Source organism: Salpingoeca rosetta (genome assembly GCF_000188695.1).
Source record: "Salpingoeca rosetta unplaced genomic scaffold supercont1.3, whole genome shotgun sequence".
Taxonomy (NCBI): Eukaryota; class Choanoflagellata; order Craspedida; family Salpingoecidae; genus Salpingoeca; species Salpingoeca rosetta.
Genome location: NW_004754931.1, coordinates 1,493,518 through 1,510,540, shown reverse-complemented (window position 1 = coordinate 1,510,540; position 17,023 = coordinate 1,493,518). Strand labels below are relative to the sequence as shown.

At 56.3% G+C, this 17,023-nt stretch overlaps 6 protein-coding genes across 6 annotated transcripts; 4 read left to right on the top strand and 2 right to left on the bottom strand.

Moving 5' to 3' along the window:
* Positions 1–59: 59 nt before the first annotated feature.
* Positions 60–1,262, top strand: PTSG_01900 (NAD+ transporter). Its single transcript, XM_004997825.1, has one exon. The coding sequence runs from the start codon at positions 269–271 to the stop codon at positions 1,211–1,213; it is 945 nt and encodes a 314-aa protein (XP_004997882.1). The 5' UTR covers positions 60–268; the 3' UTR covers positions 1,214–1,262.
* Positions 1,263–1,766: 504 nt separating this feature from the next.
* Positions 1,767–5,412, bottom strand: PTSG_11798 (uncharacterized protein; the record flags this gene model as incomplete). Its single annotated transcript, XM_004997824.1, has 6 exons — positions 1,767–2,285; positions 2,508–3,119; positions 3,477–3,581; positions 3,750–3,848; positions 4,215–4,311; positions 4,493–5,412. The coding sequence occupies 6 exons, from the start codon at positions 5,410–5,412 to the stop codon at positions 2,082–2,084; spliced, it is 2,037 nt and encodes a 678-aa protein (XP_004997881.1). The 3' UTR covers positions 1,767–2,081.
* Positions 5,413–5,514: 102 nt separating this feature from the next.
* On the bottom strand, positions 5,515–6,231 carry PTSG_11797 (uncharacterized protein; the record flags this gene model as incomplete). Its single annotated transcript, XM_004997823.1, has 3 exons — positions 5,515–5,552; positions 5,734–5,814; positions 6,099–6,231. 3 exons carry the CDS (start codon positions 6,229–6,231, stop codon positions 5,515–5,517), a joined length of 252 nt encoding a protein of 83 aa, XP_004997880.1.
* Positions 6,232–7,165: 934 nt separating this feature from the next.
* Positions 7,166–10,677, top strand: PTSG_01898 (NO-insensitive guanylyl cyclase III; the record flags this gene model as incomplete). The annotated part of the gene is made up of 5 exons (XM_004997822.1): positions 7,166–7,293; positions 7,652–8,573; positions 8,834–8,890; positions 9,101–9,517; positions 9,797–10,677. The coding sequence occupies 5 exons, from the start codon at positions 7,166–7,168 to the stop codon at positions 10,247–10,249; spliced, it is 1,977 nt and encodes a 658-aa protein (XP_004997879.1). The 3' UTR covers positions 10,250–10,677.
* A 1,293-nt stretch (positions 10,678–11,970) lies between these two features.
* PTSG_01897 (uncharacterized protein) lies at positions 11,971–13,779 on the top strand. Its single transcript, XM_004997821.1, has one exon. The coding sequence runs from the start codon at positions 12,203–12,205 to the stop codon at positions 13,400–13,402; it is 1,200 nt and encodes a 399-aa protein (XP_004997878.1). The 5' UTR covers positions 11,971–12,202; the 3' UTR covers positions 13,403–13,779.
* Positions 13,780–14,506: 727 nt separating this feature from the next.
* PTSG_01896 (uncharacterized protein) lies at positions 14,507–16,445 on the top strand. Its single transcript, XM_004997820.1, has one exon. It carries the CDS (start codon positions 14,878–14,880, stop codon positions 16,036–16,038), a length of 1,161 nt encoding a protein of 386 aa, XP_004997877.1. The 5' UTR covers positions 14,507–14,877; the 3' UTR covers positions 16,039–16,445.
* Positions 16,446–17,023: the final 578 nt, after the last annotated feature.

Here is a 17,023-nt window from a genome sequence, read left to right as displayed (position 1 = left end):
GCGCATCAAACCCAACCAAGCGCCCAACGTTTCGCACATTGCGCTGCACTTTCCGCAACCGCTGACACTGCAACCCCATCCCTGATTGCCAACCATCCACATCCACAACATCCACCCGTCCACACCACGCATATTCACTTGCCGCAACCCGCAGTACAGCTGCGCGCTGTGGTTTGGCATTGCGACCACAGTACGACGACACATACACTCACACATACATACACTTACACATACAAGCACACACGCATACACGCTTACGACCGCTGGGATGAGTAGCGGGAATGGGGCGCGCGTGAACATGATGGCGGGCGCCGGTGCTGGCGTGATCAACTGTGTGCTGTGCTCCCCGTTGGACGTCGCCAAGGTCAGGCAGCAGCTGCAGGGCGCGTTTGTGCCGGGATCGCCCAAGTATGAGGGCGTCTTTTCAACGGTGCGCACCATCTACAAGGAGGAAGGCGCGCCAGGTTTGTTTCGGGGCCTGAGGCCAAGCCTCATGACCATGCCACTGTTCTGGGCCATCTACTTTCCCGTGTACGGTGCCATGAACCAACGCCTGGCGCTCATGTCCAACGGAGACAGCGCAACCTGGCAGCACTGCGTCGCCGCCATCACCGCCGGCTTTGCCGCCGACTGCGCCACCAACCCGCTCTGGGTGGTGCGCACACGCATGATCAGCGACATCTACCACTCGCCAGACACCCCGACGCCATCTGGGCTCGCGCCCAACGGAGCAGAGTCACCCGCCGTCACTCGACTCGGCGTCTTCCGGCGCATGCTGTACATCGGGCGCACGGAGGGCGTGACCGCCTTGTACAAAGGCTTGTCCGCGTCCATGCTCGGGCTCTCACACGTGGCCATCCAGTTCCCCGTGTACGAGAAGTTCAAGCAGTTTGCGCGGCGACACCGGAACGACAGCAAGGAGACCATCCTGGACCTCATCGTCTCGTCAGCGCTATCAAAGGCCATTGCATCCACCATCACATACCCGCACGAGGTCGTGCGGTCGCGGCTGCAGGACTCGCGATCAAGGACCCGGCTACGGGACGTGGTGCACCGCATCATGGTGGAGGAGGGTTGGCACGGCTTCTTCCGTGGCCTGCAAGTCAACCTAGTGCGCGTGCTTCCTTCCTGCGTCACCGTCTTTGTCTCCTATGAGCTCATCTCGCGTGCCATCACCACTCAGTTTCCGTCCCTTGCCAACTCGTCCAGTTAACAGTGTATCTGTGTGTGTGTGTGTGTGTGTGTATGTGTGTGTGTATCTGCCTGTGTCTGTGTGTCTGCCTGTGTGTGTGTGTGTGTGTGTGTGTGTTTGTGTCTGCCTGTGTGTGTGTGTGTGTGTGTGTGTGTGTGTGTGTGTGTGTGTGTGTGTGTGTGTGTGTGTGTGTGTGTGTGTGTGTGTGTGTGTCAGTCAGTCAATCTGCCGGTCAATCTGCCGGTCAATCTTTCTGTCTGTCGGTCAATCTATCTGTCTCTTCCCCCCCCCCCAACTCCAGGCTGTCTATGTGTCGCTTGGTGCACACATGCTGTCCTTCCACCTCACCCTTCCCCTGTCTGTGTATCTCCACGTCTTCGAGTAGCAATACCTCATGCACGCATCCATTAGCGTGGCTGAGGAACCACTATTTCGTTCTGCTCTTGGCCTTTGAGTTCTTTTGCTCTGCCCTGCGTCCCTCCCCCCCCCCGTCCCCTCTTTCCCCCGCACGAGATTGACCGTTCCCCCGTGCCCTCCTAGCTCTGTTGTCTCTTCTGTGCACTTGGCACGCCTGTCGATTGTGTAGGCTTTCACTGTCGATGATAAACAACCCTTGTCTTCCTTCATTCATGGCACATCACTGCAGCACTTAACATTGTTGTTAGTTACACGACACCAGCGCACAACATCACGCCGCACCAAGCAACCGTTCTCACCGCTGAGCGACACCCAAACGCAACTGCGTTTTAAGAGTGAATGCGTCACGACCTACCCAGGCATTGCACACCACCTACATAACATGCTCTTCCTAACCAAACCAGACCGTGAGGGGAGAAGGAGCGGTGGTCACAGACCACAAAGCGAAACAACTCGGAGTGTGCACCGCAACCTATGCAGTGTTGTTGACGTTGCCTCCAGCTTCGAGCTGACTGCTGTGGTCGCTATCTTTGTTGCTGTTGCTGTTGGTGTGACTATTGCTGTTGGTGTCACTGTTGCTATCAGTGGTGGTGTCACTGTTTTTCTCTGGGGAGGCATGGAGGATGAGAAGCAGGTCACTGCGGGGAACCCATGACGAAAACGCAGCAAAGTGCACCTGGCAAACAAGCGCATGCAAAACCGAACCGTGAGTGCATTGGAGCAAGAAGGACTCATGGACACATCGCAAACACCACCCACCAGCAGTATTTGACAAGCGAATCTTCATACACAGGTGCACAAACGCGCGCAAACACACACACACACACAAGCAAGCAAATTCACACACAAGAGCGCACGAACGCACACACACACACATTCAAACACACATACAACTCACCAGCACGCTGTCGTCGCGAACGTTTGCGACAACGCCTCGCATGCCCCGGCAGTCAACTTCCTCGCTGTCAAACACACATTTGATGCTGCCTGCTGTTTGTTGCACAGCACCATCGTCGCACGTGCTTGCACCGCCAACCACCTTGTCGTGGCATAGGCCTGATGGTGTGCCCCACATCAACCCGGTTTGACACTCTGCACCACTGAGCGCTGCTCTGCTGTCTTCGCCGTCATCACTTCCCACCCCTTTCGCGTGCGTTTGCTCATCGTCCCCATCCCTACCATCTCCATGACCACCTGCACTGCTCTGCGCCACAACGTCGTGGTTGTGGGACCTTTCTCTGACGTCGGTGCTCTCGTCAGCAAACGTGGACGCGTCCAGCAGTGCACTGTGTGTGGTTGTCAGACACACGCGCACGGCAGCGCCTGGTTCCAGCAAGGAGGAGGCAGCCACATCAACAGGCTGCACTTCCTCCTGTGGCGCACGGATCTCGAAAAACTCCGACGCTACACGATGCTGCTGGTGGTGCTGCTGGTGGTGTTGTTGTTGTCGTCGTTGCTGTTGTGTCTGCTGCTGGCGTGCAGCGTCAAAACTACTCGCAGTCACGGTGACCTGATCAAGTGTAGCGTGAATGGTAGGGGCTGTGAGCGGCTTCAACATGGCTCGAGCGCAATTGTGGCATTGTTATTCGAGGCGCAACTCAACATTCACCACGCTGTACATGATGTGACATGATGCTTCCGAGAATGCGAATGCACGCGCGCGCACTCACACTCACACTCACACTCACACTCACACTCACACTCACACTCGTTCCACACACTCACTCGTTCCACACACTCACACTCGTTCCACACACTCACACTCACGCACACACTCACACTCACACTCACACTCAAACTCCACACACATACACACACGCGCGCGCGCACAACACCTTGTTGCACGAATGTGAACATGTTAAAGTACCGTGTAGTAGATGCTGGGTGAAATTTGGAGAGGAAGGGGAGCCTCGTGTGTCCCGTGCAACTGCGCGTGTCCAAGCACGTCCAAGCACTTTGTCGCCACGTGATCCTGCACAACGCGCACGTAAACAAACGCGATGGCCAGGGGGTCAGTGTGCAGGCATCGAGAACAAAAACAACAACAACAGCAGCAGCAGCAGCAGCAGCAGGGCGCTGCGCAGCACCCCGCAGCGAGACGCGTGTGCGCGGAGGAACGTGATGAATGTGATGGCGTTACCTTGACATGCCATAGCGCAACGGCGACGCTCTGGACGCCATCACGCTCCCATGGTGTCACGTCCCAGTCCAAGTGCAGCGAGGCCCCAACATCCACCACCTGCAATGGCATGGCGGCAGGTCGTGTGTGAAGGAGTGAGGGGAGCACATGGGCCACGATGCTCAACTTGCGAGATGGACGACACGAAACAGGAGACAAGTGAAAGGAAACAACAACAACACACACACACACACACACACACACACACACACACACACACACACACACACACACACACACACACACACACACACACACACACACACACACACACACACACACACACACACACACACACACACACACACACACACACACACACACACAGAGGTCAGATGTGAATGCACACGAACTACTCATTGCCAGAGATGTGGAGCAAGAATGGCGACGCATGACATCACACACGTGTAGTGAGCAAGCTCGCACCGATGAAAGCTCCAGAGTGGTGTCCTCATGTGATTCGCTGCTGATGAGCTGGTAGAGTTCGATGGTAACGGTTGTGGGTGTGGCACATGTGCTCGTCCTGTTGATGCAAGCAATCGGGGGTGCCAGTGAATGGTGGTGAGGATCGTTGAGCAAGCGCGAGAGACTGACTAGATGTTCCAGTGCATGCGTTACCCTCGCTGTGAGGTGTCACTTCCCCCTGCTGTGTATGAGGTTTCCATCCACACTGATGTGTCGCCGACGCGACATCTCGCACGCACCATTTAATCTGTAGGGGTGTTGTCACGCCTGGATGAGTGTAGCCCTGAGCAGGCTGGAGGACAGAGAGATGCGGCGGCACCTGCGATGTGCACTGCTCGCTGTCTTCGCGACGAACAGTCGGGCCGTCTTTGCTCGGTGCCTGGTGTATTCTCCTTCCCGACCCACCACCGTTCACAGTACCATTTGACGAAAGGGGTGGAGTGTCATGGCATTGCGTTGCCTCTTGTCTGTGCTGCCCATCCTCCTCCGCTTCAGTTTCCCACCACGTTTCAGTATCCGTCTCCCCTGCTTCTTCTTCCTTCACGTCTTCTTTCTGTTCCCTGCCGGCTGTGAGGGTGACTTGCAGCACGTGGTCTCCATGCTGTTCTTGCTGTTCACGCTGTTCTTGCTGTTGGTCTTCACGCTGTTGGTGTGCGTGCTGCTGGTGGTTGTGGGGGCGCTGCTGCTGTTGTTCTTGTTCTTGCTGCTGTGGATGGGTTGGTGGCAGTGTGCGGCGTGTGCGCAAGTGCTGAGGCGACACCTGTGTCAGTGCGTCTGCACCGAGGTCAGTGGCAGCACCTTCGTTGCTGTCCTCACCGTCAACCACATTGTCGCTGCATTGCCCAACACAGTCGACAACGTGCTGCACCGCATCGCCGTTGTGTTCGAGCTGCGCATCGAGCACCTGCGTGACCAGCTTGCTAAGGCGCAGCAGGATCACGGCCTCCAAGACCATGGTGCGCCGGTGCAGCTGTTCCCACAGCGCCAGCATGGGTGCGCGCGGGCCTTGAACCACTGATCGATGATGATGATGATGAGTGGTGTGGGGGTGTCGTGTGGTTGTTGATGTGAGTTTGTTGGTGAGTTTGTTTTGGTTTTCAAGCACACAGTGTGGTTGTCGTTTTGTGCATGAAATGATGCATGTGGATGGTTTTGTCATGTGGCGATTCTGTTGTTGACGGCGTGGCGTGGGAACGTTCTTTTATTGGGGCAGGCAATATGCAGGCAGGCACAAGAAGAGCTGGTCGCGGTGAGCCGGGGGCTAAACCGCAGCGCGGGCGGCTGCCAGGCCAAACAATGCTGGTGGGTAACACAAGCAGCAAACAGGCGGCAGTGTGTGAGGTTGTGACGGGTTGAACGCAGGGCGACAAGAGCAAGCAGAGGGCTGGTGAGTGGGTGCATCAAAGAGCGACAAAACGGGGTCAGCTGCACAGTGATCTGAGGCAACTACGTGCGCACGTATCATGCCAACTCAACTCACTGAAAGCGAAGCCCTTCATGAACTTGCGGAGCTTGACAGAGGAGGTTGGCACCTGGCGCCTGCTGTAGAGCAAATATCCACCTGTCACAATCGATCAAAGTGCAAGCATTTGCAGTTGAGTGGAGAGACCATCAGTGGAGAGACCATCATTTAGAACACATTGCTTCGTGTACCCATAACCCACATTGTCCAGATTGCCGACCTGTGCATGCCTCAATCAAGTGATAATTGCAGCAATCAATCATGCAAATCATGCGACCTTCCAGGCGCGCACACACACACACACACACACACACACACACACACACACACACACACACACACACACACACACACACACACACACACACACATCACACGTGCACCTGCGAGGGTGAGGGATAGCGTGCCGACGATTTTGCACTCGATGCAGTCCCTCCAATCCTCCTCCGCCTTTGCTCTCTCGCCGCCACCGCCACCACCACCACCACCAGCACCGCCACCGGTCTCGCCGCCCATCACGAGTAAGCGACACCACAAGATGCAGGCCTCGAAACACTGACGAAACTGACGCAACTTCGCTGACAAACGGTGCTGGTGGGAAGTTGATGAGTGCCGATGCGATCCTTGGGAAACGCACTTGGTTTCCGAGACGCCCAACCCAAAACCCGAAATGTCAAAACACAACACAACACAACCACAAAGGTCGCCGTCGCCACTGCACAGCCAGAACTGACGGGAAGATGTCGCACCTCACCGCACATCAACCACCCACCACGGCGGCGATAGAGCATGCTTTATTCGACGGTTGGCTGCTGCACTATGCGTTGCGCTGATGCAAGCACAACAGCCAGACTGGAAGCCAGATCAACCAAACCAACCAAACCAACCAAACACACGCACACACACACGCATCCAACGTGCATTTTCTCATCCGTTGCTGCGCTAACAACAAGCACCGTCAGTCAACAACCTCAGCCCGTCTTTGATACGCAAGCAACTTGACCAACCAATGCAAGAAGCCAGCCAGCAGGCTACTAACGGATACGGCGGCAAATAAGGAAAGAAGCAAGCACGCGACTTCATAAGCCCTTCCCTCGCACCTCCACCTCCTCCACCCCCTCCACCTCCTCCACCTCCTTGCTGACACGGCCCACCAGTAACAACCATGTATGGATTGATGCATCAGGTAATTCACCTTCACCCAAGTGGACTTGAGGGTCTGGATGGGTACTTGTTTTGAGGGAGTCTCAAGGGTGGAGTTTGTTTGTGCTGGCGAGTCAGCGCAAGAGCTACTCGAATCACCTGCTTGCTGGCTCCCATTGCCTCAAGATGCCCGACTATACAAAGAGCATGATAGTGTGGTGAGCATCCGACTCTCATTCTCATCCATACAATGCGTGTTTATGTTTGTTGCCGCGATGATCAGGCGCTCACCTCATGGATTGGCTCCATGGAGGACGGAGAGCAGCTGCTACAAGGCATCTATGAACAGCTCAACATCACCGGCTCTCCCGATGACTTCTTCCGCCACTACTCGGACACCCAGACCATGCTCTTCCTCGACCTGGCATCCAAGGTGTGTGTGTGTGTGTGTGCGTGTTGGTGTGCTTTTGTGTGTGTGTGTGTGTGTGTGTGTGTGTGTGTGTGTGTGTGTGTGTGTGTGTGTGTGTGTGTGCCTGTGTATGTTTGAGCCTGTGTGTTCGTGCGTGCCTGTGTGTGTGTGTGTGTGTGTGTGTGTTCGTGCGTGCGTGTGTGTGTGTGTCTGTCTGTCTGTGCGTGTGTACATGTGCACATCTGTGCTATGTACACAACTGCACCACTGCACTGTCATACGTACGTGAAGCAGTACCTGACCCTTGCCTCCTGCTTTGCACGTCCGCACGTCCTAACCACCACCCCCCCCTCCCCCACGCACACACACACAACCACCAAACAGGGGCTTCCCCGAGGAGCCGCTGACGACGGCTGCGGACGAGAAGATGGCCACGGCGCAGCTCAATGCCGGCATGACAAACCGCCTCTTCCCCTGGCACTTTGCCGTGGACAAGGACATGAAGATTGTGTCCCTGGGCAAGCACCTCGCCTCCCGCATGAAGAAGGATTGCATTGGCATGCACGCGGAGAAGCTCTTCCGCATCGCCCGCCCCATCGACGCCACGTGGGACTTTGAGGACATCAAGGCGCGCTGCGACAAGCCGTTCCTCTTTGTCACCAACCCGAAGCGCATGCTGAGCGCGGAGGAGTATGCGGCCATGCTGAGCGAGCGGCAGCAGCGCCTAGCGCAGGAGGACCGCGAGCAGCGCCACTCAAACCTTATCCAGCAGTTTGAGCAGCAGTCCTCGAGCAGCCAGGCAACCTCGGGTCGTGCGAGTGCGCGCACAAGCACGCAATTGCCAGCGGCAGAGCGCTCTGGCGCGGGCAGTCTCCGTCCAAGCGGGTGCCCAATGACGGGGATGCGGCACAGCCAGTCATCAGCAACGACTGCGAGCACCTCTGCTGGAACATCTGCGCGCAGCTCGATGGATTTGCTCGAGGCTCGCTCCCGTCACCTGAAGAAGGCCTCCCACATCAAGTTGCATGGGGAGGTGGTGTTTGACGAGGACAAGCAAGTGCTACTGTTTGTCGGCAACCCTTTCGTGCAGTCCATGGAAGAGCTTGAAGCACAAGGCATCGACCTGACAGATCTGCCAGTGCACTCACATGGACGGGAGGTCCTCTATGGCTCCATGTGCCAGGCCATCTCTGCATCCAACTCGAACGATGTTGAGGCCAAGCTTGCAGACCTCGATCGCTCCATGGCCGAAGTTCACTCCAAGAAGGAGCAGATTGACGGCCTCCTCCACAGCATTCTTCCGCCGGTGTGTGTGTGTGTGTGTGTGTGTGTGTGTGTGTGTGTGTGTGTGTGTGTGTGTGTCTGTGTGTGTGTCTTGTGTGTGTGTGTGTGTGGGTGGGTGTGTGGGTGGGTGGGTGTGGGTGTGCAGGTGTGTGTGCAGGTGTGTGTTTGCCTGTGTTCATGTTCGTGTGTTAACGAGTGTTTGCTTGTGCGTAAGTGCATTGTTCTTGCCACCATGCATGGTCTCAAATTCCCTTCCTTCTCTTCCTCTTCACCAATCCCCAGGTGGTCGCAGATTCTCTGGCACGTGGCGAGATCCCGGCCGCCGAGCAATACGAGCACGTGCGTTGTGCACATGTGTGTGCGTTGTGCACATGTGTGTGCGTTGTGCATTTGTGTGTGCGAACATCAGATGCTCTGCTGTTGCTCTGCTATTGCCCCAAATCTGTGTCCCTTCACCCAATCAACCACCCTCTCAAGCTTACATTCACATACACATGTATACACACACATGCACGCACACGCACACGTGGAATGCAACCATTGCGCCAGGTGACTGTTCTGTTCAGCGACATTGCGGGCTTTACGAACATCTCCTCAGAAGTGCCCTCGCTCGAGGTGATGGACATGCTGCACGAGCTGTTTGTCAAGTTTGATGACTTGGCGGACCAGCATGGCTGCTACAAGGTGGAGACAATTGGCGACGCGTACATGGTGACGGCGGGCTGCCCGGAGGAATGTGAGGACCACGCTCTGCGCATCGCCCGCTTGGCCATTGACATGGTGCGCACGGCACAGACGGTGCTCTCGCCGCTCGATGGTGAGCCACTCCGCATCCGCGTTGGGCTGCACTCTGGCCCGTTGATGGCCGGCGTTGTCGGGCGTGCGCGTCCACGCTACTGTCTGTTTGGCGACACCGTCAACGTCGCCTCGCGCATGGAGAGCAACGGCCTGCCGGGATGCATCCAGGTGTGTGTGTGTGTCTGTGTGTGTGTGTGTGTGTGTCTGTGTGTGTGTGTGTGTGTGTGTGTGTGTGTGTGTGTGTGTGTGTGTGTGTGTGTGTGTGTGTGTGTACCTGTGCGTCTATCTGTGTGCCTGTGCCTATCTGTATATGTGTACCTGTGCCTGTATCTTTCTCCATAAGCCCATCCTGTGCCAGGCAACTAAGTCTACTCCCTCACTGCTCTTTCGACTCGTCCTCTTCCTCCATTCCGCCCCCCCCCCCTCCCAACCAACCAATCGCACTAGGCGACGTACCGGTTCCTTCGAGCGCTGCCAGGCTACCACCGGCTCATCATTGCGCCGCGCGGGCGCCTTGAGATCAAAGGCAAGGGCACCATCAAGACGTTCCTTGTGCTGGGCGAGCAAGACGGGTCCGACACGCCGCCACTGCTGCCCGAAGACGACGGCACGGAGGAGCTGAGCGATGAGCTGAACATGATTCGCGTGCAGTACCGCATGCAGAGCAGCATTTACTCACGCTCTCGCCCCGTGAGTGCGACCTCATCAGGGCCGCAAGGGCTGCCTCGAACCACGTCGGCCAATGGGCCTTCTGGTCCGAGCAACGCTCGTCCGCAGCAACGCAGCAACGGGCTTGGCGGCAGGTTCAGTGGTGTCCCGCCTTCCCCGACGTTCAGCGTGACCAAACCGCTGACTGGCGCGAGGAACACGGCCTTCAGCTTCAGCAGCGTGCCGGAATGAAGGCATGAGCGCAACTTTGTTTGAGATGGCTGATGTGAATACAGTTATTTGTTGCTTTGCCATCCTGTGACTGTTGCTGCAGTTGTTGCCCGCTGCACTGTTGGCCTTTTTGTTTCTGTTTTTTCTCCTGCTGATCGCAGTTGTTCTTGACCCATGTGCGTTGCCATTCACGCTTCTTTGTTTATCGTCCTGTGACTCGCCAGCAATGCCAATGGCGATTTCCATGTCACACGTTCTTCCAGCTTGTGTGTGTGTGTGTGTGTGTGTGTGTGTGACTGGTTGCTTCCGTGTGCATGTGCGCTGTGCCTGTCTTGTGGGCATGTGCCGTCGCGTCATGCCTCTATTGAGTATCTTGTTTGTTCCCCCCCTTCTTCTTCTTCTTCTTTTTGTTGCAACTCTGGATTGCCTGCATTCACATCATACACGACTGCTGCTGCTTGCTGTTGTTGAGCGTTGATGTTTGCTGTGTTCATTATCGGCTGTTGACACGAATAAATGAACACTCACTTCAAAGAGGATAAGGGGGTGTCGTTGATCCTGCAGGTGGGTGGTGACTGATGGCTTCACTCGCCCACATGTCGACTTTACTCACTCACTCAGTCTTTAACACACACACACACTCACTCACTCACTCACACACACACACACACTCACTCACTCACTCTCTGTCTCTCTCTCTCTCTCACTCACTCACTCACTCACTCTCTCACTCAATGGCACTCACTCACTCACTCCCGCACCACACAAGATGCGACGTCCGAACACCGCACATGACCCTATGACCAGATGACTGCTTGCACCCCTCTACAAGAGCCAGGCCTGTGGCAGTCTGCTGCAAGGCTGCGCATTGGTTTCGTCGTTGCACGCAGCACGCAATCGCTTGCCACATGTATCGTATGTCGTGGTTCTGGGCATTTGCACGTCGCACTGTTGTACGTGCGTGTGTGTGCATGCTGGCTCACTCCACTGGCGCTGACGCTTGCAGTACAGTGGCATTGTTGCGTGGTTGTGTGGTTGCATGGTTTGTGTGGTGTAGCCCAGCCAACGTTCGTGGCGGCTTTTGAGTCACCGAGGCTTCCATGCAGCTTGCGTGCGCGTGTGGTGTTGAGGGTGGTGCAAGGTGGTTGGCGAGTTGGGTGGCGGGCGTGCGACGCAGCGCATGCAGATGGCGTCAGGTGGCATGCATGCAAGCGACCAGCATTGGGGGAAGGAAGTGAGGGCAAGCTACGGAGGACAGCAAGTCGCCGCACAGTGCTGTTGCTTGACCTTACCTTCTCAGGTGTTCTGGCCGAGTGACGTCGTGTTGTGTGGTCTGGCCATTGTGGAATGCGGTGCGTTTATGTCTCATGTCATACCCAAACGAGTGTCACGGCAAGTTGTTTCGCAGCGATCACGTCCCACGTCATGTCCACCAAGGCACATTCCCCTTTGCCGAAGCTCAAGTGTGTGCAAGCAGCCCGCGTCCTTGCCACCTCCAACCTCGCGCAAGTGCCTCGACGCATTGCATCGCGCCCTGTCTTCGCGAATTGCCCTTCGGCTGTCGGTTATTTGTGGAAGACATGGCAAAAGTGACAAGGCCGTGATTTCGTGAGTGGGCCATGATGAAAAGCATGTCGATGTTGAGTTGGCGCGTTGTGTGTCTCGGTCGGGTGGGAGGTGGCTGACCACTGTTTGTCTTGCATCCGGGCACGGAAGGAAACCATGAAGAGCAAGGGCAGCAGCAGGGACACAAATGCACACAACCACGCAAGTTGGCAAGTGGAATTGATCTCTTCATGACATCGTGGTTCATTTTCCCCAAACAACAACAACACCACCAAGCAACTGCACCAAGAACACCAGTAACCGGAACAGCAAGCGACTGCGACGACCTGTCACCGCGCAGCAATTCGCAGCCACCTCTCCCTCTCCCTCTCCCTCTCCTCCTTCTCCATCGCTGTATTCTCAGCAAGGATGACGGACGCATATAATGAAATGCTCAGCAAGCGGCTGACGCCTGGGACACCCGATGGTGGCGCGCCGGTACATGTGTCGTTCCCGCTCCCGGAGACACGGCTCACGCTTCAGAACCGGCTGCAAGGCATGGGCAAGCAGCAGCCGCTGATTGACGAGGGCTCCTGGTGGAACACGTCTGCCTTCCAAGAGAGCTCGTGCAGCATCACGGAGGATGTGAAGGAGGTTGGCGCATCCGCCAACAACACCGCCAACAATGCTACCGCGAGCAGCAGCGACAACGACGCCGACGGCGCGGCCCACCCACGTCGCAGCAGTGCCCACTCCATCTCCACCACAGAGTCCCAGGAGGACATGGCTGACGAGGAGGACGCCGGCCTGAGCGCACAGTCTCAGGAGCATGCCACACCCTCTGCCAAATGCCAGTGCCTACGCAAGTCCAGCTTCAGCAGCAACGGCCACAGCACCGCCGAGGATGACCACGACAGCTCGTGCCAGGAGCAGGAGCAGGAGCGGCAGGCCGGCCACGGCAAGCAGCCGTATCGCCGCAAGCGCATGAAGGAGCTGCCACCTGAGCGGCAGCGGCGGCTTCGCCAGATGAACCGGCTCGCTGCGCGGCGGCATCGCATGGCCATGCGTCAGAAGCTCAGGCAGCAGTCTCGCGCGCTGTCCGACCAGGAGCAACACACTTACACGCTGCAGCAGCAGGTGGCGGCCCTTCGTCAGCAGCGGCAGCAGTTGTACCAGACGCTTTTTCAGCTGCACTCCTCCGGGCGGCTGGCGGCTGGCCTTGCCGCGGCTGCGATGCTCCGGCGCCAGCTGCAGCAGCAACCGGTCTCTGTGAGCAGCAGCAAGACCCCTGTCACTGCCGCAGCGACAACTGCCACAGCTGCTGTAGCCCCCGCGTTCTTCAGCACGCCCTTGTCTACGACGGAGCCCATGCAGTCAGCCCACCGCCACCATAACCAACAACAGCAGCAGCAACAACAACAACAACAACAACAACCACAACAACAACAACAACAAGCATCGTCGCAGCCACCCATGATGATGATGCCTCAGTTCAGTGGGATGCCTGGTATTTCTTCCACGACCCCTGCACTGCCCACTGCTGGTGCCATTGGGCCGCAGGCCTTTGGCATGTATGCAACCCCGATGATGTACTATGTTCCAGTCGCATCCGGTGCCCCTTCGTGGTGATTGATCCATTATTCGTGTGTGTGTGTGTGTGTGTGTGTGTGTATGTGTGTGTGTGTGTGTGAGTGTTTCGAGTGCTGGTGGCTGTTGCCATCGGGTGTGACGGTGCGCATCCACTTGCTGGCTGGGGTGTTCTTGACCTTATCTTGGCGTATCTTATAATGTTCTGAGCGTGCTGTGCATGCTCTCTTCTTCTCGATACATGTATGATGTACGTGTTATTGTTGATTGCCGCGCTGTTGAGTGGCCATGGAGATTCATACTACACATGTACGTACGTGACTGTACACGACTATGCTATTTGTTCCCCCGCCGCTTCGCTTCCCTCGCTCCGGCTAGCGGCTAGTGGAGGCGCGCAATACACAACTACAACCAACACACATTGATCATGGCACATTCAGAAAGAGAGAGTGTGTGTGTGTTTGTGTGTGTTTGTGTGTGCGTTTGTGGTGGCACAACACAAAGTGTGTGGGTGTGCCAAGGGGTGGACCACGCAGGCTGTTCAAGGTGTGTGTTGTGATCGCAGGACGCGCCACCTGCTATGGTTGTTGTTGCCTTGCCGCTGTTAAATCTGTTTGATCAATGTGTGGTGTGTAACGGTGTAGTGGGTAGGGGGCAGGTTGGATGTTGGGTGTTGATAGGTTTTGTCCGCGCCTAGGTGCTGGTGGCTGGGTGGCTGGTTGATGTTTCACAAGCCACGCGGCCTGCTCTAAGGCTCTGCTGCGAGCAGAGAAGCAGCAGAGGCTCTGTGTGTGTGTGTGTGTGTGAGAGTGAAGGAGTGAGGAGAGAGTGTGAGCAAAGACACACATAGATACCACACACAACACACACTGCACACTACACACACACTACACATACATCACGCACTGCACACCCTCCCATGACACACGTGCACATGCCAACGCCAAGAGGTGCGACACGAACAGACAAAACACACAGACCTACAGACACACGGACACACGTGCAGAGGCGCAGACGGAACAGCCGAGTCGGTTTTTTGTTGTTGTTGTGTCTTGCGCGTTTGGTTCGTTCTCTTGCCGACGTTCCGCATGATTTGAGGGCATGTATGCTTTGTGTGTATGATTTCGGTTGATTTTCGTCAAGCAGCCGGCGGTTGCTGACGCGACCGACACGAAACGGCCTATCAGCAGCAGCAACAACAACCAAACACACATCTCGTCAACCACATCAACACACCACCAACAACAGCTGCACGAGCCATGCACACGAACAACAAACAAACCAAACAACCACACACACACGCATGCGTGAGCAATGTGATGATGTGAGACCGTCATGATGCACACACGCACCCCCCTTGCTGTTGGAATCGACTGAGTGTGTGTGTTTGTCGCAAGGCTTTTCCCCTTTGTGTGTGGCTATAATTATTGCTTGCTTGTGCATCGGGTTGTTTACGTTGCTTGCTTCCGCGTGTTGTTCGCTCCTCTCTCACACACACACTCTCTCACACACTTCGCATGCACAACACACCACACACACGCACGCACGCACGCACACACATCTCATCACACGCACAAAGCTCTCACACATCCAACACGACCTACCATCATTCACGCATCAAAACACCAACCAAACCCGACACACACTTAGCCTTTTCACATGCACGCACCTTCTGTCACACTTGCAGCACAAAAGGAGCACGATCAGCATTGAGCACCCGCGCCACACACACACACACCCCACACACCCCCCACGCCAAGCCGTTCCCGCATCCCCTCCCCCACATTGTAATGCACAACCGGCACACCCTGTTGTCCATTTTCCAGAGCCACCCCGTCTACCACCTGATCAAGTTTTTGTTTCTCCCGTACCCTGATCCACCACAGCAGCAGCGACGAGAACAGCGCCAAGAAGAAACAGGTCAACCAGCCGCCAAAGGACAACAAGAAGCAAGAACCTCCCTTTCGCCCCATCAGCAGCAGCAGCAGCAGCAGCAAGCCAATCACTGCCATCACCGCCATCACCATCACTCGCAGCAGCACGCTCACACCGCTGAAGCAACAACGCCGTCACAGGAACAACAAGAGCACTATCGCCGAGCAGCAGCAGCACACGCGCCAGCAGCAGATCCATCGTTGCACTTATCATCTGTTCGCCCGACCCATCGTCGATCGCCTTTGACTTCAACAGCAACAACCACCACCACCACCTCGTGCACCACGTCCAACACCACGCCCACCACCACCACCAGCGCCACAACTGCGACAACAACAACCATGGCCATGACTCGCGCCCAGCAGCCCAAGACGGTGAGCGACCTCGTGCACGCCGCGTTTGCCAAGAACATGGACATTAACGGCCAGGCCGAGCCCAAGCTGCTTCAGATTGTGCACCAGCAGCGGCTCTGGCGCTCCTTGCAAGTCACCTTTGGCGAGGCCGACGACGTGGAGGCCCTTGCGCAGCAAACGGTGCTGCCCAGGTCCTGGTACACACAGTCGGGCGGTGCCTGCCGCGACCCGGCCATGGCCGTTCCCAAGGCCATCGACCACCGCGCCACCGCCACCGCCACCGCCACCGCCACCGAGAGCCGCCGTGGCAGCAGCCTGGCGTCCAAGGCAGCAAGCGCAGCGACAGCTGCAAGCGCGCCAAAGGTCCAGCGCACGCTCCGCGCCAACTGATGACGTGAACTGCCTAAGGAACCGCTGTGGCCAGCCGCCATCGCGCCGCTCCGCCGCTGCAGTCTGCTCTTTTCACTTAGGTCGCCTGCCCCGCACACACACACACACACCAACCGCACGCCTGTGCTTGCGCACTTTTTCTATTTTCCTCCTTCTTACTTAATCTTCCTGTTATTCCATCTCCGATGATGGTGATGACATGTCATGCTTGGTTATGCCATGGTGATGATGTGCGTGTTGTGCACAACCTTTTGCCCGACACGCATGTCGTTTCACGCTGCTGTTTGTCGTTATCTTCTTCTATTGAATGGCTTGCTTGTTTCGTTTCGTTGCTTTGCTTGACGGTGGATTGCTGAGCAAGACACTTGTTGTTGTGTTTGTGTTCTCCATAAATGATCCCAACACACATAGCCCACATGGCACGATGCGACTGGAATGGGTGGGGCGGAGGCGGAGAGAACAGGAAGACGTGGAGGAGAAGCCATGGCTCGGGAATGCAGGTCTTTGAGCGAATGGGTTTTAGGTGATGGTACAGTTACCGGCAAACGCACGGCAGGCAGGTGCGCACACACAATTACGTACACGTACACGCACACACAATTACAAACACACACACACACACATGACACACGCATGACACACGCACACACATGACACACGCCCTTCTCGTGGTTTTATCCAGTTCAGTTGTCTTCAGAGAATTGATGATGTCTCGATTTCGTTCATTGATAACGCACAGCACACAACCCACGACATGACATGGCGGCGCACATAAGAGACGCAAAGGTGCACAAGAACGCGGCCAAATGGCCTTGAATCAACAGCAGTAGGCAACGTGGTAACGCAATGAACAGCACAGAGGCACGGCAGCCCATTTGTGAACAGAAGGAATGCAAGTTCGTAAGTAAGTCGTGTAACACAGCAGCAGCAGCAACAGAAGAGCAGCAACAGAAGAAGGCGACGCCGGGTCGCACGGAAAAGGAAG